This window comes from Myxocyprinus asiaticus, chromosome 48 (genome assembly GCF_019703515.2).
Source record: "Myxocyprinus asiaticus isolate MX2 ecotype Aquarium Trade chromosome 48, UBuf_Myxa_2, whole genome shotgun sequence".
Taxonomy (NCBI): Eukaryota; Metazoa; Chordata; class Actinopteri; order Cypriniformes; family Catostomidae; genus Myxocyprinus; species Myxocyprinus asiaticus.
In genome coordinates, this window is record NC_059391.1 from 12,084,514 (window position 1) to 12,105,312 (window position 20,799).

The window sequence follows — 20,799 nt, forward strand, 5'->3', positions numbered from 1 at the left end:
CACAAAATCACTCAAAGTAAATTTTATGTATTTGATCTCCAAATTTGTAAGGTATCATTAAACACATTACAGAATGGCTGAATTATGTTAAAATATACAAAACTGAGTTTCCAGTCAATAAATACAGTATATTTTAGGTTACGCAATTGTTTTTTAAACAGATTAAAACAGCCCACAAATACGGTCACCATAGGACAAGAGTTTAAGACAGTGCTTTTGCAGAAACAATACATATACACTTATAGTAGAATTGTGCGTAGATATGAGAATGATACAAAGATTAATTTTATATTTTTGAGTGTCTGTTCTTTAGGGATGAGATCCAAACATAGTTTCCATTAACATAAGAAAAAGCCACGGCATCATTCCATGTCCTGCACTCTTCTGCAGATATCAGCTGTGAACTCTGAGCACTTTGAGTTTCCACCAAGGTCTTTGGTCAAAACCTGGAATATAGGAATATATAAAAGATGTAATGTAAATTAATTAGGTCTCATTAACTAACCATGCAAATGCACGTATTTGTGCACGAACGTTTACAATTAACAATAAAATTAAGAACCAATTGAAACCACATGTATGCAAAAATCAATGTGTTTTTTTCATAAACAATAATAATATTATATTATATTATATATATATATATATATATATATATATATATATATATATATATATATATATATATATATATATATATATATATATATATATATATACACACACACATACATACACACACAACATTAAAACCACCTGCCTAATACTGTGTAGGTCCACCTCCCAGGAGATCAGCAGTTACAGAAATACTCAAACCAGCCAATCTGGCACCAACAATCATGCCATGGTCTAAATCACTGAAATCAATTTTTTTCTCCCCATTCTGATGGTTGATGTGAACATAAAACTGAAGCTCCTGACCTGTATATGCATGATTTTATGCACTGCACTGCTGCCACATGATTGGTTAATTAGATAATCGCATGGATGATTGTTGTTGCCAGATGGGCTGGTTTGAGTATTTCTGTAACTGCTGATCTCCTGGGATTTTCACACACAACAGTCTCTAGAATTTACTCTGAATGGTGCCAAAAACAAAAAACATCCAGTGAGTGGCAGTTCTGTGGATGGAAATGCCTCGTTGATGTGAGAGGTCAACAGAGAATGGCCAGACTGGTTCGAACTGACACATCTATGGTAACTCAGACAATTGTGGTGAGAAGAATAGCAAATGCTATTCTGAGATGCGGGTTGGCACTGTTTTGGCAGCACGAGGGGGACCTACACAATATTAGACAGGTGGTTTTAATGTTGTGGCTAATATATATATTATTTGTGAATGAGCACTTTTATTTGACACTGAAAGCCAATTTCATACTTCTCCCCAAATTCCTGTCCAAACATCCCTAGTGATTTCTGCACATCTTACCTTCTTGTCCCGTATAGTGTCAAAGCAGGCAGTCTCGATCTTTTTAGCATAACCGTGGAGTCCCATGTGGCGCAGCATCATGACGGCACTTAGCAAAAGAGCCGTGGGGTTGGCCAGGTCTTTGCCTGCAATATCAGGGGCGGTTCCATGTACCTGACATAAGAAGGGACAAGGTCATTCAAATGCCTTATATAATCCATGTGTAACATAAAAAACTGGAATTGTGCTATATGGAAATGCCAGAGAATGAGGCCATTTGATCTTTCCACTGTAAATAAGACTGAGAGGCTTTAAAGTAACAGGGTCCAACACACACCGATTCAAATATGGCAACACCATTGGCTCCGATGTTACCGCTGGGAGTGACTCCAAGACCACCAATCAATCCGGCACATAAATCACTGAAACACAAACATCCCGGTTCGAATCAAAGCATGGTGAGAGTTGGACCTTTAAGATAACCAAATCACATGTAATTGTGCTCAAACACCATTACATGATGCTTTATAGACCAATGATAAACTCACCTCAAGATGTCACCATAAAGGTTTGGCATTACAAGCACATCAAATTGAGAGGGATCTTGCACCATCTAGTGGATAAATTGCAACACAATATGAGGACAAAAAGGTAAAGGAATTCCTATAATAAGTAAATTAATCCTCTCTGCAACAAAAATGGCCTGGCATTGCACATTGAATATATGAGATAAACCTTTATCAGTGAAATGTAATCGTTTCGTTATGAGCTCCTGGTTTAGATATCATGTAGCTTTATTATGTGACATGGCTCTAACAGAAATAAACAGTGGTAAATGAATAAAGATGGATACATACATTGAGACAAACTGTATCCAGGTACATCTCTGTGAATTTCACATCTTTGAAATTCTCTGCAACCTCTCTGCACTTCCGCAGGAAGAGACCATCAGACATGCGCCTATGGGACAGGTAATCATTGAGTTTAGCATTGTGCTTTCTTAAAACAAACATGAACAACATTGTGTATTAGATCCAACAAGACATTTGTTACCAGAGCAAACTCCTGTTTTAACCTCAAGGGACCAAGCAAAGTCATAGTGTTTACATTTTAAGTTTTTCACATTATAACATTATTTGGAAACATATGACAAAAGTGTATTATTATATGTCCTCTGAAGAAAATGAATAATAATAAAAAAAAAAGTCAAATACATTTTTTGGTTCTTTAACATGTTCTTTGTGACACTGACATAAAAAAAAAAAAAAAAAAAAGATGTTTATAGCATACTTTTTTTATATTTTGTATTTTTATATACTGTTTGTGTGGGATGTTAATTTACAATAATTAATTTTAAATCTATCAAAGTTGTGTCCTAACTTTGCATCATTTTTGTTTTGTTTTTTATAATCATGTCATGGTCAGCTATAACTCCGAGTACCTCTTTCCCACTTCCTGCTCATGGTGGATGCAACAGTAGGACACGTGGTCTGGTATATTTGATATTTTTTTATATTTTAAACTTTGTGGGATAAATTTTGGCATTTTAGTTTAGGTTATAGAGGCAGCTTTAACTGAGGAAAAAAACAAAATGTCTTCAGTGTACAACACATGGTTAAGATGGAAATTCAAATAGCATGTTTTTAGTGTGTCTGACAGAGATGACACTAGTTACAGTAAAATGTTATGAAGTGAATAAATGTCAATTTTCAGAAAAAAGTTTTTTTTAATAAAAACTTGTTCCCTTACACGTCTAAAAATGTATCAATTTCAAATTAATTTAGCATTAAAAAATAAAAACTCAAGAATCAGTGAATTACAAAATAATATATCTGTTTTTAATCTTTTCATAATTTTCTTAATTTTTCTTTTTGTATTAAACCAAGGAGAGAAAGTTGTCTTGGGCAAACCCCAAAATTTTTGGCATTCCTAAAAAGTCCAGGATTTCCATTTTAAAGGAATATTCTGGGTCCAACACAAGTAACACCCTGTCTACACCAGATGCGAGTGATTTCGCATCGCAACAGCTTGAGGCTCTCCACACTGGACTCGTCGGAACGAAAGTTACAGTGAGGCACTTACAATGGAAGTGAATGGGGCCAATTTTGGGGGGTTTTAAAGGCAGAAATGTGAAGCTTATTATTTTATAAAAGCACTTACATAAATTCTTCTGTTAAAACGCTAGTATTATTTGAGCTGTAAAGATGTTTATATCATTGTTTTTAGTCATTTTAGAGTATTAGGGTTTACTGTGTTACGTCGTCATGGCAACTAAGTTATAAAATTGGCTATAAATTTACACAGAAGTAAGTGATTTCTTCACACTATAATCATGTTAACACGCATATTGTTTACATCTTGCGGCTATACTTTTGAAACTGTGTGTATTTTAATGTTTACAGACTGGCCCCTTTCACTCCCATTGTTCCCAAAATTTTGCTTTCTGTAAAGACAAGGAGGGACAAGTCGAAATTAATGCAATCAGCATTATGCCACAAATGCTGTTGTTTGAGCTCAACTTGTATTGAACACAGAATGTTCCTTTAAGAGCACTCAAAACAGTGGCATGTACAATATAGTCAAAGATAGTTTGACTAAAAATGCATGTTCTCTACAGAAGACAAAAATTAATTGCTCGGTCCCAGGAGGACATAAAATGATTTGTCTATTATCAGCAACTACGAAGAATTTGGTTTGTGATGTCTTTTACACCAGAACACACTACATTTCCAGAAGAAACTCACATGATGTTGGCTTTGTGGACTGCCGTGACACTGTTTCTTTGGTTATTCCTGGCGTACTCGAATGCGTACTCAGCGATGCGTCTGCTGGCGTCCTCTGTGATCAGCTTAATGCTTTGCACCACTCCATCCACGATCTGATATAAAGCAACAGAGAAAACACTATTAAGATAATACAACACATAGACAAAAAAACAACCATAAACATTTACTGTCAGCTACATTTTATTTTGACAGGATCATGTGTAGGCTTCAGTAAATAGGAATGAGTTAGTTCACACACAGGGGAAAGATATGACGATTTCTACAGATTCCGATTTTGCAGAGCAAGTTTCATGTTGTAGACTTGATCTATATTCATAAGGCAGCCCACAGATGTACGTACATGTTCATACTTATAGTAACGTGAACAGACAAAGGGAAGATTGTATGAATGGAATGTGATGACCTGAAGGTCATTCCACACTTGACAAACTACGGAGTGGGACCAGAGACAACTGATTTACAGTAGCAGCGTGGCACCTACCTACAGAATAAACAGCACTGAAATATGAGCTGTGTGCCCACTGAATTCCCGCTAGCACTGTGTGAGAAACTGATCAAGACAGCATTAGACAGCACAGGTGCTGATGACAATAGAATGACTTTTGACATTTGTGCAGTCAGCCAATCAGCTGCAGAGAGAGGGCCTCCTCTACCCAGCAGCTAAAGGGCTTACTGCATAAAGGTCAAAGGTCATCCTATGGACCTTTACAGCAAGGGGTCAGGGTTTGGCTGGTTAGCATGGTCTAGTTAGCCCCCGCTGGTAGATGCTGTCACCACACCATTCTGGGGGCAAAAAGCATATTACTTCATCGGCCATTGAAAGAAGTCATCTATTCTGACAAAACAAGTACACAAATAGCAAATATTTCATTACATTATAACAAGGGCTGTCAATCGATTACATTTTTTTAATTACATGATAAGCCGATTAATTAATAGAATTAATCACAATTACTCATGAAAATTAATCGGCATATGTAATTAATTTAATATACATAAGTATTTGATGAGGCCCTAACACAAATTAAATGTATAATATGTTAGCATGCACACATATGGGACACTGATAATTCACCACCATTGGACAGAAAACTGACATGATATAGTAGTAATTTTTATGAATATGGCACTCAATTGTCTTGTAATAAAGAAATAGATATGCTGTGAGAGCAAACTTAAATAGATACAGTCATAAACATTTGATTTATAGAAGTGGAAATATATATTGCGACACTATTAAATATCTCGGGTCACTAAAGGCCCTATACACTTTTGGTAATTATACAATTAAAAAAATATATTTTTGGGGCCTGGATAGCTCAGTGGTAAAAGACCTTGGCTACCACACCTGGAGTTCGCTAGTTCGAATCCCAGGGCGTGCTGAGTGACTCCAGCCAGGTCTCCTAAGCAACCAAATTGGCCCAGTTGCTAGGGAGGGTAGAGTCACATGGGGTAACCTCCTTGTAGTCGCTATAATGTGGTTCATTCTCGATGGGGCACGTGGGGAGTTGAGCGCAGATGCTGCGGTGGATGGCGTGAAGCCTCCACACGCGCTATGTCTCCGTGGCGACATGCTCAACAAGCCACGTCGTAAGATGCGCGGGTTGATGGTCTCAGACGCGGAGGCAACTGGGATTCATCCTCCGCCACCCGGATTGAGGGGAATCACTACGCGACCACGAGGACTTAAAAGCGCATTTGGAATTGGGCACTCCAAATTGGGTGAAAAAGGGGAAAAATCCCCCCAAAAAAATAACTCTATATTTATTTATATTTGTTTTTTTTATCGTTAGACAATTCATTAGAGAAAAGTTGAAGAATACTAAAGAAGTGGGGGCATAACTCCAAAAAATTTATGAAGGAGGTGGAATGAGGTCCCGGGTCAATAAAGATCTGTGGACTGCATTTAAGGGTTAATTGCATAATTTTTTTTAAGGCACTGAATTAACGTAAAATCGACTGCCCTAATGTTTTTCCAGTGACCCTTTTTTTTTTTTTTTTTAAATGTGAAATGGACTACTATACTACAATTGAGTTGCACAGGAATGCTAACGGATATTACAGGTATTCTCCAGGTATTATAGACCTCCTAGCTTTAGAGGGCTTGGTGGTCAAAAACATCTAGATCTGTAAAGTAGAAGTCTGAATCAGAATTCCTAACCCTGGTTTGACAGGTTGGATAAGTGTTACTGGTTAAATAGTTTAAAATATAGATGGCTATGAATACATACCAAATGTTCAATGCCACTGTATTCTCCTTCTGTGTTTTCTCGGATAGTGACTAGGTCCACATCAGTGTAGGGTGTCTTATAGCCCTCAATGGACACGCAAGGACGCACATTAGCATAAAGGTCAAAGGTCTTCCTTAGTAGCAGGTTCATGGACGGGTGGCCAGCAGCAATTGGTGTTTTCAGAGGTCCTGGAAAATAACAGTCAAATTTGATTGTTGGAAACACTATTTGTCTAAGCTAAATTGATGCAAGATAAAGTCATCAGGTTTACCTTTTAATCCAATTTTGTTTTTGTCCATCGACTCTTTTGCCTCGGAAGGAATCATCCACTTGCCTCCAGGCCCTTTGATGGCAGTGACATTTCTCTCTTCCCACTGAATAGGGGCCTGGGTATGAGAAAAAATGGTTACTGTAGCTTTAAATACATCTACATTACTATTTCGGGCAAATATTAACCCAAATTTACTACTAAGGCTGCAAGCAGAACATAGAAGGGTAAAGAAACATAATGGAAGTACATTGATGCATGTGCTTTCTGAAAACCTGCGTAAAGCTCTTGTTGAAACTTGCAGCCTAAAGAGTTTAATATAGATACTTACCTTAGCTGCTTCAAATATCTTCATTACTGCAGTGGAGATCTCTGGGCCAATTCCATCTCCAGGGATTAACGTTACTGTTTGAATCTGTGATAATAAAAACACACAAAACACAAGTTGAGGCTTTCTCTATGGAGCAGAGTGCTTAGACAAGGAAAATGAGGATTTCACATTAAATGTTGAGTGTAAAAAGTTCTACAGTGGTCATTCAAATTTGCTGGCTGCAATAAATAATGTCACCAGAATGGCAAAGAGAAACATTGCATTGCACTGAAAACAAAGGCATCCAGCTTGAGTTCTTGCAGTGTATGTTGTGAATAGGACTGACTCATTCTACTCTTCTCAGTGCCGAAAGACCAACGCCTTCAAGTGAGCAACCTCGAGGAGCTAATTATGCCTCAAACTCAAAACAACTACAGCATTTCTGCAGGTTGCAAGAGTGTTTGAGACAGCTACAAAATAAGCAATTTGGTCTCAAAATGTTACATTTATACTCATAATGATCCACTTAGGGCTGCAACTAACGATTATTTTGATAATCGATTAATCGATTATTTCTTCGATTAATCAGATAAAACTAATTTATTTCCTGTATTTTATTAAAATGGGATTTTAAAAAACAGAATTGATAAACGGCGTAAGGATTTGGTTTGATTTACAGTACTGAATTCACAGTTCTATACTCTCACAAAACTTTGAACAAAGCCTGAATTTATCATTATTATTACTTTCAGTACAAACAATATGCAAAACAGTTCATTTCCTTTGCTTGTAAAACTTAAAGCACTGTTCATTATAGAGTACGATCCATCAGGATGGAGTGAGACTAAAATCAGCCCAGCAGAGGACAATGGTGACACCAGAATAGAAATATGAATAATTCTGCCCAGCTGAAAAATACATATTTATGCTAGAAAAAACATGCTTGTACATGGTCACTGATCACATACATTTTAAGTATTTCAAATTAATATTGTATGTTTTCAAAAAACTTGAAATATCCCAGTGAAAGTTGTCACAAAACTATATTCAAAAATATATTTTTAATGGTAGTGTATTCTTATCCAGTAAAATAATATTTGCCATAGTATAAATGTATTGGTGCTATGCTATCAGACATTATATATGGCATTATCATTATCATTCTTTATATTCAGCACCATATACAGTTTAATATAGTACAATTATCTGTAAATGCATTGTAGATTCACTCTCGAGCTGAAACGCTGCATCATTGCTCATTGTATAACATGCGCTTACATGATTAGGGAAAACCATTGAAAACACTTTAAAAAACCGACACACTTTGACCTCTGAGACATTAGTGTGACATCCATTAAAGCTGCACAATTGATTACATTGAAACTGAAATTGAGGTATGATGTTGCACGATTACTAGACTGCAAAGCAGTGTAATTAAAACAATGTCAGCTCTCTTCTCTGTCGTAACCAGTTTGATTGAAATGGATGCGCACAATCTTTTAATGGAGACTTGCTTGTGGTAAAGAAAAACAGTTTTGTGAAATGGAAATACATCCTGATTTAGAATTTTATAACATGAGTAACACGTATGCATTACAAAACATAGAAAATAGCAGTAAAATGTAAGTTATGCGCTGGAGAGAAACAACTCTTAAGTGCACAATCACTCTGTAAATATACCTGACACACCAACTGGTACACATGAAACTGTATGCTTATTATGATCTTCTTTGAAGTGTTAATAAAAGTGCTCCTGTGCACTGAAAACGTATAATGCAACACATTTTTCACTGGGATGTAAAGTGACATCACTGACGGAGCTTCTCTGTGCTTGCCGCATATATAGCTAATCGAAAATGAAATTCGTTGTCCATTATTTTAATTCATGATAATTACTGATTTTATCGACTATCAACTTGCAGCACTAGATCCACTTTATCTTTGTACAAAAAAGTACTGTGGTCAATCATACCATTGTAGAGTGATAGTATCAGATGACTGATGTACTGAAAGATGTACTGAACAACCATACCATATTCATGTACCAATGGATTTGCATTATGTTTTATTCAAAAATATGAATACACAAATAAGTAGTTTGAGTGTGTAGAGAGAGCTGCATAACTCTTTTGACACATTTTGTTTGCTGCAATTCTCTGATTGGTGAATCTCTCTTTGGGATCATGGGTAGTGTAGTTCTTTACCAGAAATTGTGTAAGTAAACCTAATTTTCAAAAAATAAAGTTGAAATAACGTGGACTGATGGTTTCGACAGAAGCATGTTCCATCAATTAACAACCTTTGCGCTGATGGAAGGTCCATCTTTAAAGCATTATAAGTAACCGAGATTTTTACTTCCGGAACCCGATTGTTGCTCTCTATTATCATGGTACATGTCCAAAAACATCCCTGGTATTACCAAGGAAAATGTCCAAAAAAACATTGTAATACCATGGTACTTTATTTGTTAGTGTTGTCCATAAGTTTAGCTAGCTGAGTCACCAACTTTGGTGCAGCATTGAGTCTCTTGGCATTTCAACTCACCCCTCTGGAGAAGGTTCTGGGCTGTGGCGTCTGAGTCTTTATGGCTCCTATTACATGGGACACCTGCAAAAACATTTTCAAAAGGACAAACAGATCAATAACGCTGGAAGATACATCAAGCTGAGACTGTCTGATACGCAACCTGGAGCCAAAACAATGAGAACACTCTATTCACTAGTGTCTTAATTCATCAACAAAAGCAAGCAAAATTTCCCATGTGTTTTTAAAAAAAGCAAAGCTTTTCATGCACTTGCCACTATGGCTGATCTTCCTTGTTGCCCTTTGTAAATATCTTTACAGTAGCTAAAGCAGTTAATTAGACTGAGCCAGACTTGAGCGACTGAGTCAGATCCTATTAACTCTGCATGCAAACTGAGCTCTGGAAGTGCTTTGTACAAGTACTGTTCAATGCCAGTGCAGCAGGCACAAAAACACAGCTATTTAAGGCAACAAGCATGTGGAAGATGAAGTACACCAGGAGCCAGTCTGAGGCATTGTTAATTAAACAAATTAATTTAAAAAAAATAAAAATAATAATAATTCAAGTTATAAACCAGTATTTAATAGGGAAGGACTAATCTGTGGTGTTATTTAAGGGGGATTGTTTCACAAATGTCAGAAAACCATGATCAATGCTTTAGTCTAAGAACATTCAACTTCTATTATCAGTCTAGAATTGTAAGGCTAAAGCTCACTGATGACACTAAAGATCAAACACAATTACAAGGACTTTTTGAAACAAACCCCTAAAAGCAGACAGCAGATCTGATGGGGACATTATCTTTGATTTGAATAGAATTAAATATGCATGGTCAGAAAGATGTGCCACAGAACTGTTAGACTAAATAATTAGCTGCAAATTAAGATAAGAGTGGGCCCATACTTAAGCCACACTTCAATGTATGAATTTAACAAAACCTCTCAAAAAATGTTTATTAGGTTTAAAATGACACTTCAAAATTAAGATAGATTTACAAAAATGGCTAGAAAAGTGAAGCTGGTATTGAGAAAAGGTCTAGCATCATTTGTTTGCGCATATCACCTAGTTTAATATAGTGTTATCTAATGCAATTAAATGACAATTCCGACCCCAACCCCAAAACCCCAAGTTGGGACAGTATAGAAAATGCTAATAAAAACAAAAATGAGTGATTTGTAAATTCTATTCACCCTGTGCTATATTGAAAGCACTTCAACAACACATTATTTGATGTTTCACCTTGTGATTTTATTTTTTATTTTATTTTTTTCAGATAAGATGATTGCAACACGCTCCAAAAATGTTGATATATTCGAGTATTTACCACTGTGTAACATCACTATTTCTTTTAATAACACTTATTAAGTGTTTGGGCACTGAAGACACAAGTTTGTTAAGTTTAGAAAGTGGAATTTTCCCCATTCATCCATTATGAAGGTCTTTAGCAGCACATTTGTATGGGATCTTCGTTGCCATATGGTGTGCTTCATAATGCACCACACATTCTCAATTGGAGACAGGTCAGGACTGCAGGCAGCCAATCGAGCACCCACACTCTCTGCTTACACAGCCATGCACTTGTAATCTGGGCAATATGTGGTTTGCCGTTGTCATGCTCGAAAACCACTTCCATCATCACTCGGCCACGCCCCTCCACACCGTCATTTGACTGTAATGGATTTCATAACATGGGCTCGGGAATACTTCTGTAAACCTTTGTCAGTCAACACCATTTGCCGCTGCATCCACAGATGGAAGTTAAGAGTTTTCAATGCAAAGCAGAAGCCATACATCAACACTGTCCAGATGCGCCACCAACTTCTCTATGTTCGGTCTCATCTGAGATGGAAAGTAGAACTGTGGAATCGTGTTTTGTGGTCCGACGAGTCCACATTTCAAATAGTTTTTTTGGAAAAAACAGGCATCGTGGTATCCGGGCCAAAGAGGAAAAGGACCATCAAAGCTGTTATCAGCGTCAGGTCCAAATGTCAGTGTCTGTCATGGTATGGGGGTGTGTCAGTGTCCATGGCATGTGCAACTTGTATCTCTGAAGGCATCATTAGCCCAGAAAGATATGTACAAATTTCAGAGCAACATATGCTGCCATCCAGACGCCATCTTTTCCAGGGACTTCCCTGAATTTTGTCAACGCCAAACCACACACAGCCCGGATTACAAGTGCATGGCTGCGTAAACAGAGGTCCTGACCTGTGATCAATTGAGAATGTGTGGCGCATTATGAAGCACACAATTCGGCAACGAAGGCCCCGAACAATTGTGCAGCTGAAGACCTGCATAATAGATGAATGGGGGAAAATTCAGCTTGCTAAACTTAAACTATTGTCTTCAGTGCCCAAACGCTTAAGTGTTATTATATGAAATGTTTCACAGTGGTAAACACTCGACTGCCTCAACGTTTTTGGAGCGTGTTGCAATCATCTGATTTGAAACGTCAAATAATGTGTTGTCGAAGTGCTTTTAATATAGCACAGGGGGGATAGAATTTACAAATCACTCCTTTTTGTTTTTTCTAAGATTTTTTATTAACTTTTCGGAATTGGGGTTGTAATACATTTAGTTTTTGCGTGGCTTAAGTGGCTTTCTTTTAAAATATTGTGTAGTGCAAAACACTTTTTTAGGGCATCCAGGCGGAAAGGTACAATTTTTGCTGTGTCCATCAATTCTATCCCCTCTGACAAATATATGTATATACTGTATATGTATGTGCTGGAAGAGTTGCCAACATCCTGCCTACAAACCAAAGGTCAGGTAAAACTGACATGTCAACACGCCGAAGAGGTGACCTTCATCCCGGCTGGTAGTTAGTTGGTTAGTTGGTGTTAAATGTTCTCCTAGCACATCTATATCACAGTTTTACAGCGGTATCACGAAATTAATTCTTTCAAACTTATCGCACACTGACTTAATCTTAATGTCCACGTCAGATTTGCTATGTTTTGGCACTATCACCAACAGCAGCCAAAACGCGTTAGCGGACCGCACTGATGGACGTCTTACTTCCTGAGGTTTGCTCGCCCCACTTATCCGCACACCGCATCTCTCGAGAAGTTTTACGATCTGAAAAAGGCAAACATGACGTTTTTAAAAGGCACAGCCGAACTTTACAAGCCTCAGAGTTGAGTTAAATGACTTTAGTTTTTTTTTTTTTTTTTTTTAGCACACTGTGTGTGTGGATGAGGGTGACTGCAGAGGTGTTGAACATCTGCGTCACTCACTTATTCATGAGATAAGCCGACATCTTTGCGCCTTTCCATGTCATTCTTACAGCTTTCATTCATATTTGTTAATATACTAGTAGATGAGTTAATTCAGGGCTGTTGAAGTCATGATGCATGTGTTAACAGTGTAAGTGCTGGTGTTGAAGGGCATGCATTACAGGGCCGCTGCCGCATCTCTGTCGCAGGCAGCGCAACGTATCCAGCGCCAGTCTCTTCTATAGATCGATTCATACGGGAAACTCATATAAGGAGTAATAATGCATGGACTGAGGTGATATTAATGTGCGTCATATAAAACAGTCCTTACCGTTGACCTCCACGCGTTTCCAGCCATCCTGTGCTACAGTAATCGTGTTCCGGCAACTAGCTATCCGGTGTGTCTCATCCTCCACTACGAGCATCTGGGGTTGCCAGATATTACTGAAGACTAGTGACGACACAACGCGTTACCTGTGACTTTGTGCCTGTTACTTTTAATTGTGTGTCTCTTTCATTTAATCGTTAAACATAAGTTCATCCGAGTTGTTAATGTACAGTTGGTAATCTTATGTTCAACTTATTTAATGTGTATTCAATAATGTTTTACATTTATAAAATAAGGTGCATTACAAAGTCTGACAATTTATGCTTTTCCCAGTTTTGAAGATGTACATAATCCTTTATTAATTTGGATATTAGTTTGCAATAGTTCCAGCAAATAATTTCTTGCTGAGTCTTGCTGAGGCTATTTTTATTGCTAATGTTTTATGTAGCCTATCCTAAATACACACAATTAAAGGGATGGTTCACCCAAAAATGAAAATTCTCTCATCATTTACTCACCCTCATGCCATCCCAGATGTGTATGACTTTCTTTCTTCTGCAGAACACAAATGAAGACCTTTAGAAGAATATGTCAGCTCTGTTGGTCCATACAATTCAAGTGAAAGGTGGCTAGATCTTATAAGCTCTAAAAAGAACAAACACCATAAAAAAATCCAGACGACTCAGTGGTTAAATCCATGTCTTCAGAAGAAATATGATAGGTGTCGGTGAGAAACAAATCAATTTGAAATGTATTTTTTACTATAAATCTCAGCCCTGACCAGTAGGTGGCGATATGCACAAAGAATGCGAATCGCCAAAAAACAAAAGAAGAATGTGGAAATGAAAGTGTAAGTGGAGATTTATAGTAAAAAGGACTTAAATATTGATCTGTTTCTCACCCACACCTATCATATCACTTCAGAATATTTAGATTTAACCACTGGATTCTTATGTATTACTTTTATGGTGCCTTTATGTGTTTTTTGGAGATTCAAATTTCTGGCCACCATTCACTTGAATTGTATGGACAAACAGAGCTGAGATATTCCTCTAAAAATCTTCATTTGTATTCTGTAGAAGAAAGAAAGTCATACACATCTGAGATAGCGTGAGGGTGAGAAACTGATGAGAGAATTTTCATTTTTATGTGAACTATCCCTTTAAATAATATTTTCACACTTTTTGCTTAATTTGGTAAAATTATATCTTCATTGGAAATGATGTCCAATAAAAATATTCAGCTCACTGGTGATAATTACCTTGAATTTTCTTTGTTTACTTGATAGACTTGTCTCATATTTCATCTCAAGCATGTGCTTCAGTGACACTTTTGTCGACTTGATTAACAAGTACACTAACTTGTGAAGAAAAACAAAACGTTACTAGGGGGAAAATTGTTTGGTGAGGTAAAAATGATGCCACAAATGTGGGACAGTTGTCATTTTTGGAAAAATCGATAATTTATTTGCACACAATATATACTGAAATGGTTTATATTTATTTCACTCTTTGTTTATATTGTCATTGTTTTAAACATGTCACAGTTTGTTTTTGTATAATGGATTTTCATAGATTAATATTGAAAGCTTGGGTCTAGGACACGGGGGAAAAGGTAACATAAAAGGCATTTGAAAAGCACCAAACATTTTAATGTGACCTATATATATATGTATAAAGTTTACATTTGTTTGTTTTAATACAAATCATGAAGTTGAACTGATAATATGAAAATACTGAAAATAAACTTTATTAAACTACTCTAAACATAGGGATTGTATTACCACTGGCAACCCTAAGTACAAGCACGCTGCTTTACATGCAGCTGCAGAGTGAGAAGCTCTGACATGTTGAGGACCTTTTGTCACACTCCCCCTACTGGACTGGATGTCAAGTACACTTTTCAGGAGTATCTTAGTGAGTGATTTTTTTAAAGGATTTTCTTGATCCTACTTTTTTTGTGTGTTGTGAATTTACTGATCACACTTACCGTACAAACACGACCACAAGATTGCCACGTTTTCTTAAAAGTCTTGGTCAAAACGATATGTTCTACTGCACCTTATTAGTGCAACATTGATATGCAGAGCTGGTCATATACTGTACCATTAGACTACTGTTTTATTCTGAATACAATAGTCAAAATAGCTTATTTACTTCATGTGCAAGATAAATAAACACCATAAAGACACAGGGACATTTTCTGGTGAATGTACTTCTTTATCTAATGTAAATGCAAAGCTGATCATATATATTTACAGTTTAGATGTCATTTCAATATTTATTATATTTTAGCAAATAAAAGGGAAAAAAAATTGTATGAACCAAACAGCCACACACACTGCTGTATTCAATTACAAAAGTTTGTCCACATTAGGCGTACAATAAAAAGGCAAAAGCATTATTCAAAAAATTTAATGAAGAAGTGCAACATGGGAAAGCCTCAGAAATGGTTAATAAACAAACGAATTGCATCACTATTACGAAATATACAAATAGCAGCATTTTAAGCATAATTTAAAGCATAATGTCTGATACAGTATTGTGTTAGGAGTGCAAAGAGGATTCTTTTGATTCAGAACATCCTGAGCCAGTGATCAAAATGGATTCAGGGTAACTACAGAATCAAAAAGTACTCAGTTGTAGGTACGAAAACGAAACCCTCACACTGCAGGCAACACAGAGCATTTTGGATTTCTGGCACTGGTGATGCATCAAGCATATGTACTTTTAAAAAGACATAAGCTGTGGAAAACATATGCATTCTTTGCAAATGGAAAACAAATATTCAGTAAGAGTCATCACCAGATTTAAACAGCATACTGCTTTGTTTGGTTCTTGAGGCTGATGGTCCTTTCATTTTGTGAGATCACATGAGCTGCTCTACTGTTCAGCAGTCTGCATTCATGAAGAACATCTGTTGAAAAAACTGAGTCAGTTCACCAAAAAGAAATTTTAGCATTTCAGCAAAGGAATTGTATGGTGCCTTTATCCCGCAGTGGAATAATAAATAAAACAAAAGGTAATTATTACTTTTATATCTCACAATTCTGACTTTATTTCTCATAATGACAAGATATAAAGTTGCAATTGTGACTTATATATCACCCAACTGTAACTTCGTCACGCAATTACGATTTTATGTCTCGCAATTGCATGAAATAAATCCATAATTGTGAGATATAAAGTAATAATTACCTTTTTTATATTTTTATTCCATGGCGGGATAGCTTCCATAGTATGGTGCACTGATCCTGTCATGGAATAAAAAAAGACAATTCTGACAACTTTGACTTTATTTCTTGCAATTGCAACTAAAACACTTGTAATTGCGTGTCAACTTACTCGCAACTTAACACTCGACTTAAACAGTATATCATGCTATTGTGACTTTATATCAAGCAATTATCAAAATATCAAGAAATAAAGTCACAATTGGAAGATATAAAATTAGAAATGCGAGTCATAAAGTCACAATTGCAAGAAATTAAATAACAATTGTGAGATATAAAATCAGAATTACCTTTTTGTTTGTTTGTTTTTTTATTCGGTTGCGGGATCTAGCTTTCATAATATGGTGCCTTGATCCCAACATGAAAAAAAAAAGTGAATTCTGACTTTCTATTTCACAATTGTGACTTAATTTATCACAATTGTGTCTTTAATACTGGTAACTGTGTTAATATCGCACAATTACGACTTTATTTTTTGTAATTAATGGGATATACTGTTAACTTGCAACTTAATTTCCCGGAACTGTGACTTTGTCATGCAACTGCAACTTTATTTCTCACAATTGTGACTTTATATCACACAACTGCAAGAAATAATTGTGAGATATAAGTAAGAATTACCTTTTTTATTTGTATTTGTATTTTTATTCCATTGCGGGATCCAGCTTCCATAGGAATTGTGACAGCTAATTTATGTAATTGATGTTTTAAGAAATAAAAAATAAAAAAACAATTATTTAGACCATACCACTGAATTGTTTATAGGCTTCATCAACGATGGCATTGTTTGATCTTTTTATCTCCCAAAAGCCATCATCTACCCAAGGTTTACATTCTGCTACCTCCGACAGTTGGCCATTTTTATAAAAGCCTGCTACAATCAAAAGAGAAGAAATAATAATTACAGAACATACAGACATTGTTTTTGAGATTGTTCAAATTACTTTTAAAGACCAATAAAAAACATATAGATAATAGAGACAGCTAGTATCTAAGATAAATGCTATTAAACATTAAATGACAAAAATGACTTATGATAATTAATTAACAGGTCTCCATATAACACATGCAAGTGCATTGTCTTTCAAATAAAATTAATTAAATAACATGGTTAATATTCCAGCAAAAACCTTTGATTGTATCATCAATGTCTTTGCATAGTTGGTATAGGTCACTTCCACGCCCCACCACCCTTTCACCTAAAGTGACACATTAAAAGAGCATCTGTTAACTTGCTTGCCTGAGAACAGCATATCTAGCCGTAGTGTTACAAATGCAAATCCAACATGCATCCTTTTAATTACGTTGCTTATGGATCCAAATTGAGCAAACTAAGATAAAACATCTCACCATCCATTACTTTGATGTTTGGGAAGATTTCAAGGAGAAGGGTGCGATATGAAGAATTCTTGCAGACTACAACAAAAGAAATGATTCAAAATATTGGAAATGCTTTACAGTACCAAAAAGATCTAAATAAACAAAGACCCAGAAAAACAGTAACCTGGATTGGTGTAATTATAGGTGTTGTCCTTCAGTCTAATGCTCTCCAGTTTCCATAAAGACTTAAGTGCATGGAGATTATCAACACTGTAGGTCCAATACAACATATTAGACATGGGAGAAAGGGGGTTAGAAAAGCAAATAGCAATCAGCTTTATTTTTAAAGTGACTACATTGACATACATGTGGCTACATAAGGCCAGCTCACCTCGGTATCACATTGCCAGCCAAATTCAGACTCTGTAAACTTTCACAACTTGAAAGGGGTTCTGAGAAAAGACATGTTTTACTGGAATCAACATCATACTGATATTAAATTCTAGTCAGCTTTATTGATGATCATCCATATTCAGGTTAAAATATGGTTGTAATGACCATTACCTAAATTGGAGATTCTATTGGCAGACAAGTTAAGGACAAGAAGTCTTCGTAGGGGTGAAAGAGGCCCCAGATTTGTGATGTTATTTCCTGAGAGGTCCAGCCTCTCCAAGTTTACACACTCTCCTATACATCCAAGGTCATAAATTCCTGCAAAACACAAACAGGATTGTGTTTACATGCAATACTTTGTACAAATCTGTTCAGAACCTACCAAAATCAGTGTTGGCTTACCTAAATTCCTCAGTTTAAGAAACAAAATGGATTCCAAATCGAACTCCCCTGTGCGGGACTTCAGAAGCACGGTGGTGATCTTTGCACATTCGGTTTCTGGAAGATGGTGAGATCATGTATGACTATACAACACATGTTCATAGGTCTGCTTCCATTTTTCCTGAGCATTACTAAAGTTCTAATCTCATCTGTTAAAAAAAAAAAAGAACTTTCACCATGGTACGTTTTACTGAATCCTCCCTTGTTCAGATTACTCCAAAAATTCATGTAACCAAATGAACTTAAATTAATTCTTTGAATGCTTTTAAGCTTTACTTAATATATTTGTGTTGGGACAACATAAATATATTCAATTTGCTTAAATGAAACTGGGCAGGGGATTTCTAATTCACAGCAAGCGTCGCATGGCACTCGATAGGGAGAGTAAATGTTACAATTAAGTGCTATATAATGTGTCTTTGTGCAAGATGAATGTAAAGGGGGAGACTTGAGTGTTTAGAGTTTTGTTGAATTGAGATTTAGAAGTGTTTCTGTTATGTTGGAGTTTTGGGGGTTACCATTATGGTGAATAGTGGAGCTTGAGCTTAGGTTGAGGACAGGAACAAAAATGTTTTAAATTGCTTTACTCATTGAGCAATTGCTATGCTAACAATAGCATAGTGTTTCCCATTAGCATGCTAGCATTCACTGCACTAGCAAATCAAAGAAAAAGATTAATTTGAGTTAATTTTACATGTCTAATTTAACAACTCATTTCAATTAGGTTCCCACTAATTGAAGTATTTAAGTTGAGATTACATGGTAGTTTTAACTGAAGAAAACTCATTTTAATCACGTGGAACCACTGTCCATGATTGAATCAAGTTCAGCCAGAAAGTTATTTTTTGAGTGTTTTTCTGTGGAAAGATAATAAACCCACCTCTACATAATAAAAAAGGTTCATGGAGAAGCAATTTTCATCTGCCTTGATGTTTTACTGCCTTGATGCTTACTGTACATTTAATATTACATTTAATTCTTATTTTTAAGACAATATTGACAACATACATCACTCAATACCCATTTAAAAGAGTTCTGCAAGCTAGAATAAAATATGTGGAGTCCATGTGGATACAATAAAAGTTGCAGTTAACCAACAGTTGGTTTAAACGCTGAAGTCATGTTTAAATGAAACCTAATTCAATAACGAGTAATGAATGACCTAAAGGAAACGGCATGCTGGTTTTATTGCAATGACAGTGCGATACTACATTTACTAGACTGCCAAACCGATTAAATGCCTGCAAAAAATATCTGTAATAAAAATATATATTTAATATTCAGGATCTTCGTCGATCAGCACCACAGTGTGCGGACAGCTACCGCTGCTAGCACACCGTTAGCACACGCGTTAAATACACACTGTTTCTTGGTTACAAGTAACTCACCATTGTCTTTTTCCCTCTTAAAGTCCATTATCGCTCAGATGTTTGAAATCATTTGCAGGTTACAGCAAGAGTTCGATGTTTTGTAGATAAATGCTGGTGGACAGACAGACAGCATGCAGTGAGCACAGGCAGGAGTGACTGTTAGCTCTGCGGCTAGCCTCACTGTAATGTCTGCCCTACATACTGATGCTTTTAATGCAGGGATTATTGTGCCGCTGTTGTTTTGATGTATTGTACTTCGATCCTTTGGTTTAATTAAGGCAAAATAAAACCAATTATTTAAACTTCAGCGCAGCCGGAAGTCGCCCTTCTTGCGTTTTCGTGTAGTTACATTGGTCACTAGGATATTGTCATGGATACGAGAGAGGAATGCTAAACTTGCAGGATTTTTTTTTTCTTTTTTTTTTTTTTCTCATTTTAGTGTAAAATTCGTTTTGAAAGAGTTTGCTAAACGACGCGTTATTTCGATGGACTAAGGACATACATAAAATGCACTTAAAACGATAATAACAAAACGTTTATTGTTACAAATAAAATAAAATAAAGGTTTTGCCCTGAGCAGCGAGTTTTGAGTGACTTGTTACGCTTCTTTATGCTAAAAGAGCAGTGTAAGGGGCCGTTCACACCGAACACGTAATTGCGCGACTTTCAGTTGTTTTCCTATTTAATCACATGCTCGACGGATGTCTTTGCCCGTTGCAAATTAATTCTGACGTTATTTCTCGCAATAGTTTATTTACATCTGGCAATTGCGACTTTGTTTTTCGTAACGGGTCGTCTGGAGATGTCCGTCTTGCGCATGTTTACGTAGAAAAGCAATTGAAAACCAGCGCGGTCGGACGCAAAAACGCGTTTGGTGTGAACAAACACTTACACTGGTCTTTTAGCATAAAGAAGAATACCAGCTCAAAACCGTGACTGGAGGCAAATCCGTTTTTATTTATAACAACAAACG

The 20,799-nt window shown here is 36.3% G+C and overlaps 2 protein-coding genes across 4 annotated transcripts; both read right to left on the reverse strand.

Moving 5' to 3' along the window:
• Nucleotides 1-6: 6 nt before the first annotated feature.
• Nucleotides 7-13,180, reverse strand: LOC127437202 (isocitrate dehydrogenase [NAD] subunit alpha, mitochondrial). 2 transcript variants are annotated; one of them, XM_051691980.1, is made up of 12 exons: nt 13,074-13,142; nt 12,546-12,605; nt 9,548-9,610; nt 7,025-7,108; nt 6,697-6,811; nt 6,426-6,613; nt 4,153-4,286; nt 2,266-2,368; nt 1,957-2,021; nt 1,746-1,830; nt 1,430-1,582; nt 7-446 (listed from the first exon to the last, which is right to left on the reverse strand). In XM_051691980.1, the coding sequence occupies exons 1-12, from the start codon at nt 13,098-13,100 to the stop codon at nt 363-365; spliced, it is 1,161 nt and encodes a 386-aa protein (XP_051547940.1). In that variant the 5' UTR covers nt 13,101-13,142; the 3' UTR covers nt 7-362. The 2 variants fall into 2 exon arrangements, with proteins under 2 accessions (XP_051547940.1, XP_051547941.1); XM_051691981.1 differs by lacking the exon at nt 12,546-12,605 and having other exon boundaries at nt 13,074-13,180.
• Nucleotides 13,181-15,277: 2,097 nt separating this feature from the next.
• Nucleotides 15,278-20,160, reverse strand: LOC127437730 (leucine-rich repeat-containing protein 61-like). Of its 2 annotated transcripts, none has more exons than XM_051692837.1 (9): nt 19,845-20,160; nt 18,418-18,513; nt 18,187-18,333; nt 18,014-18,074; nt 17,807-17,892; nt 17,653-17,718; nt 17,433-17,501; nt 17,051-17,173; nt 15,278-15,986 (listed from the first exon to the last, which is right to left on the reverse strand). In XM_051692837.1, exons 1-9 carry the CDS (start codon nt 19,870-19,872, stop codon nt 15,880-15,882), a joined length of 783 nt encoding a protein of 260 aa, XP_051548797.1. In that variant the 5' UTR covers nt 19,873-20,160; the 3' UTR covers nt 15,278-15,879. The 2 variants fall into 2 exon arrangements, with proteins under 2 accessions (XP_051548797.1, XP_051548796.1); XM_051692836.1 differs by having other exon boundaries at nt 17,051-17,176.
• Between the last annotated feature and the right edge of the window lie 639 nt (nt 20,161-20,799).

What these genes read in the sequence shown, in the direction of transcription:
- LOC127437202 (XM_051691980.1), bottom strand. Translation starts at nt 13,100, where the DNA reads ATGGCTGGAAACGCGTGGAGGTCAACG. An exon ending in GGGCGAGCAAACCTCAGGAA is followed by an intron (nt 9,611 to 12,545) that starts GTAAGACGTCCA and finishes ATGTTTTTGCAG; the next exon opens with GTGTCCCATGTAATAGGAGC. An exon ending in AAACAAAATTGGATTAAAAG is followed by an intron (nt 6,614 to 6,696) that starts GTAAACCTGATG and finishes GTTATTTTCCAG; the next exon opens with GACCTCTGAAAACACCAATT.
- LOC127437730 (XM_051692836.1), bottom strand. Translation starts at nt 19,872, where the DNA reads ATGGACTTTAAGAGGGAAAAAGACAATG. An exon ending in TAAGAGGGAAAAAGACAATG is followed by an intron (nt 18,514 to 19,844) that starts GTGAGTTACTTG and finishes ACCATCTTCCAG; the next exon opens with AAACCGAATGTGCAAAGATC. An exon ending in GCTGGCAATGTGATACCGAG is followed by an intron (nt 17,893 to 18,013) that starts GTGAGCTGGCCT and finishes TTGGACCTACAG; the next exon opens with TGTTGATAATCTCCATGCAC.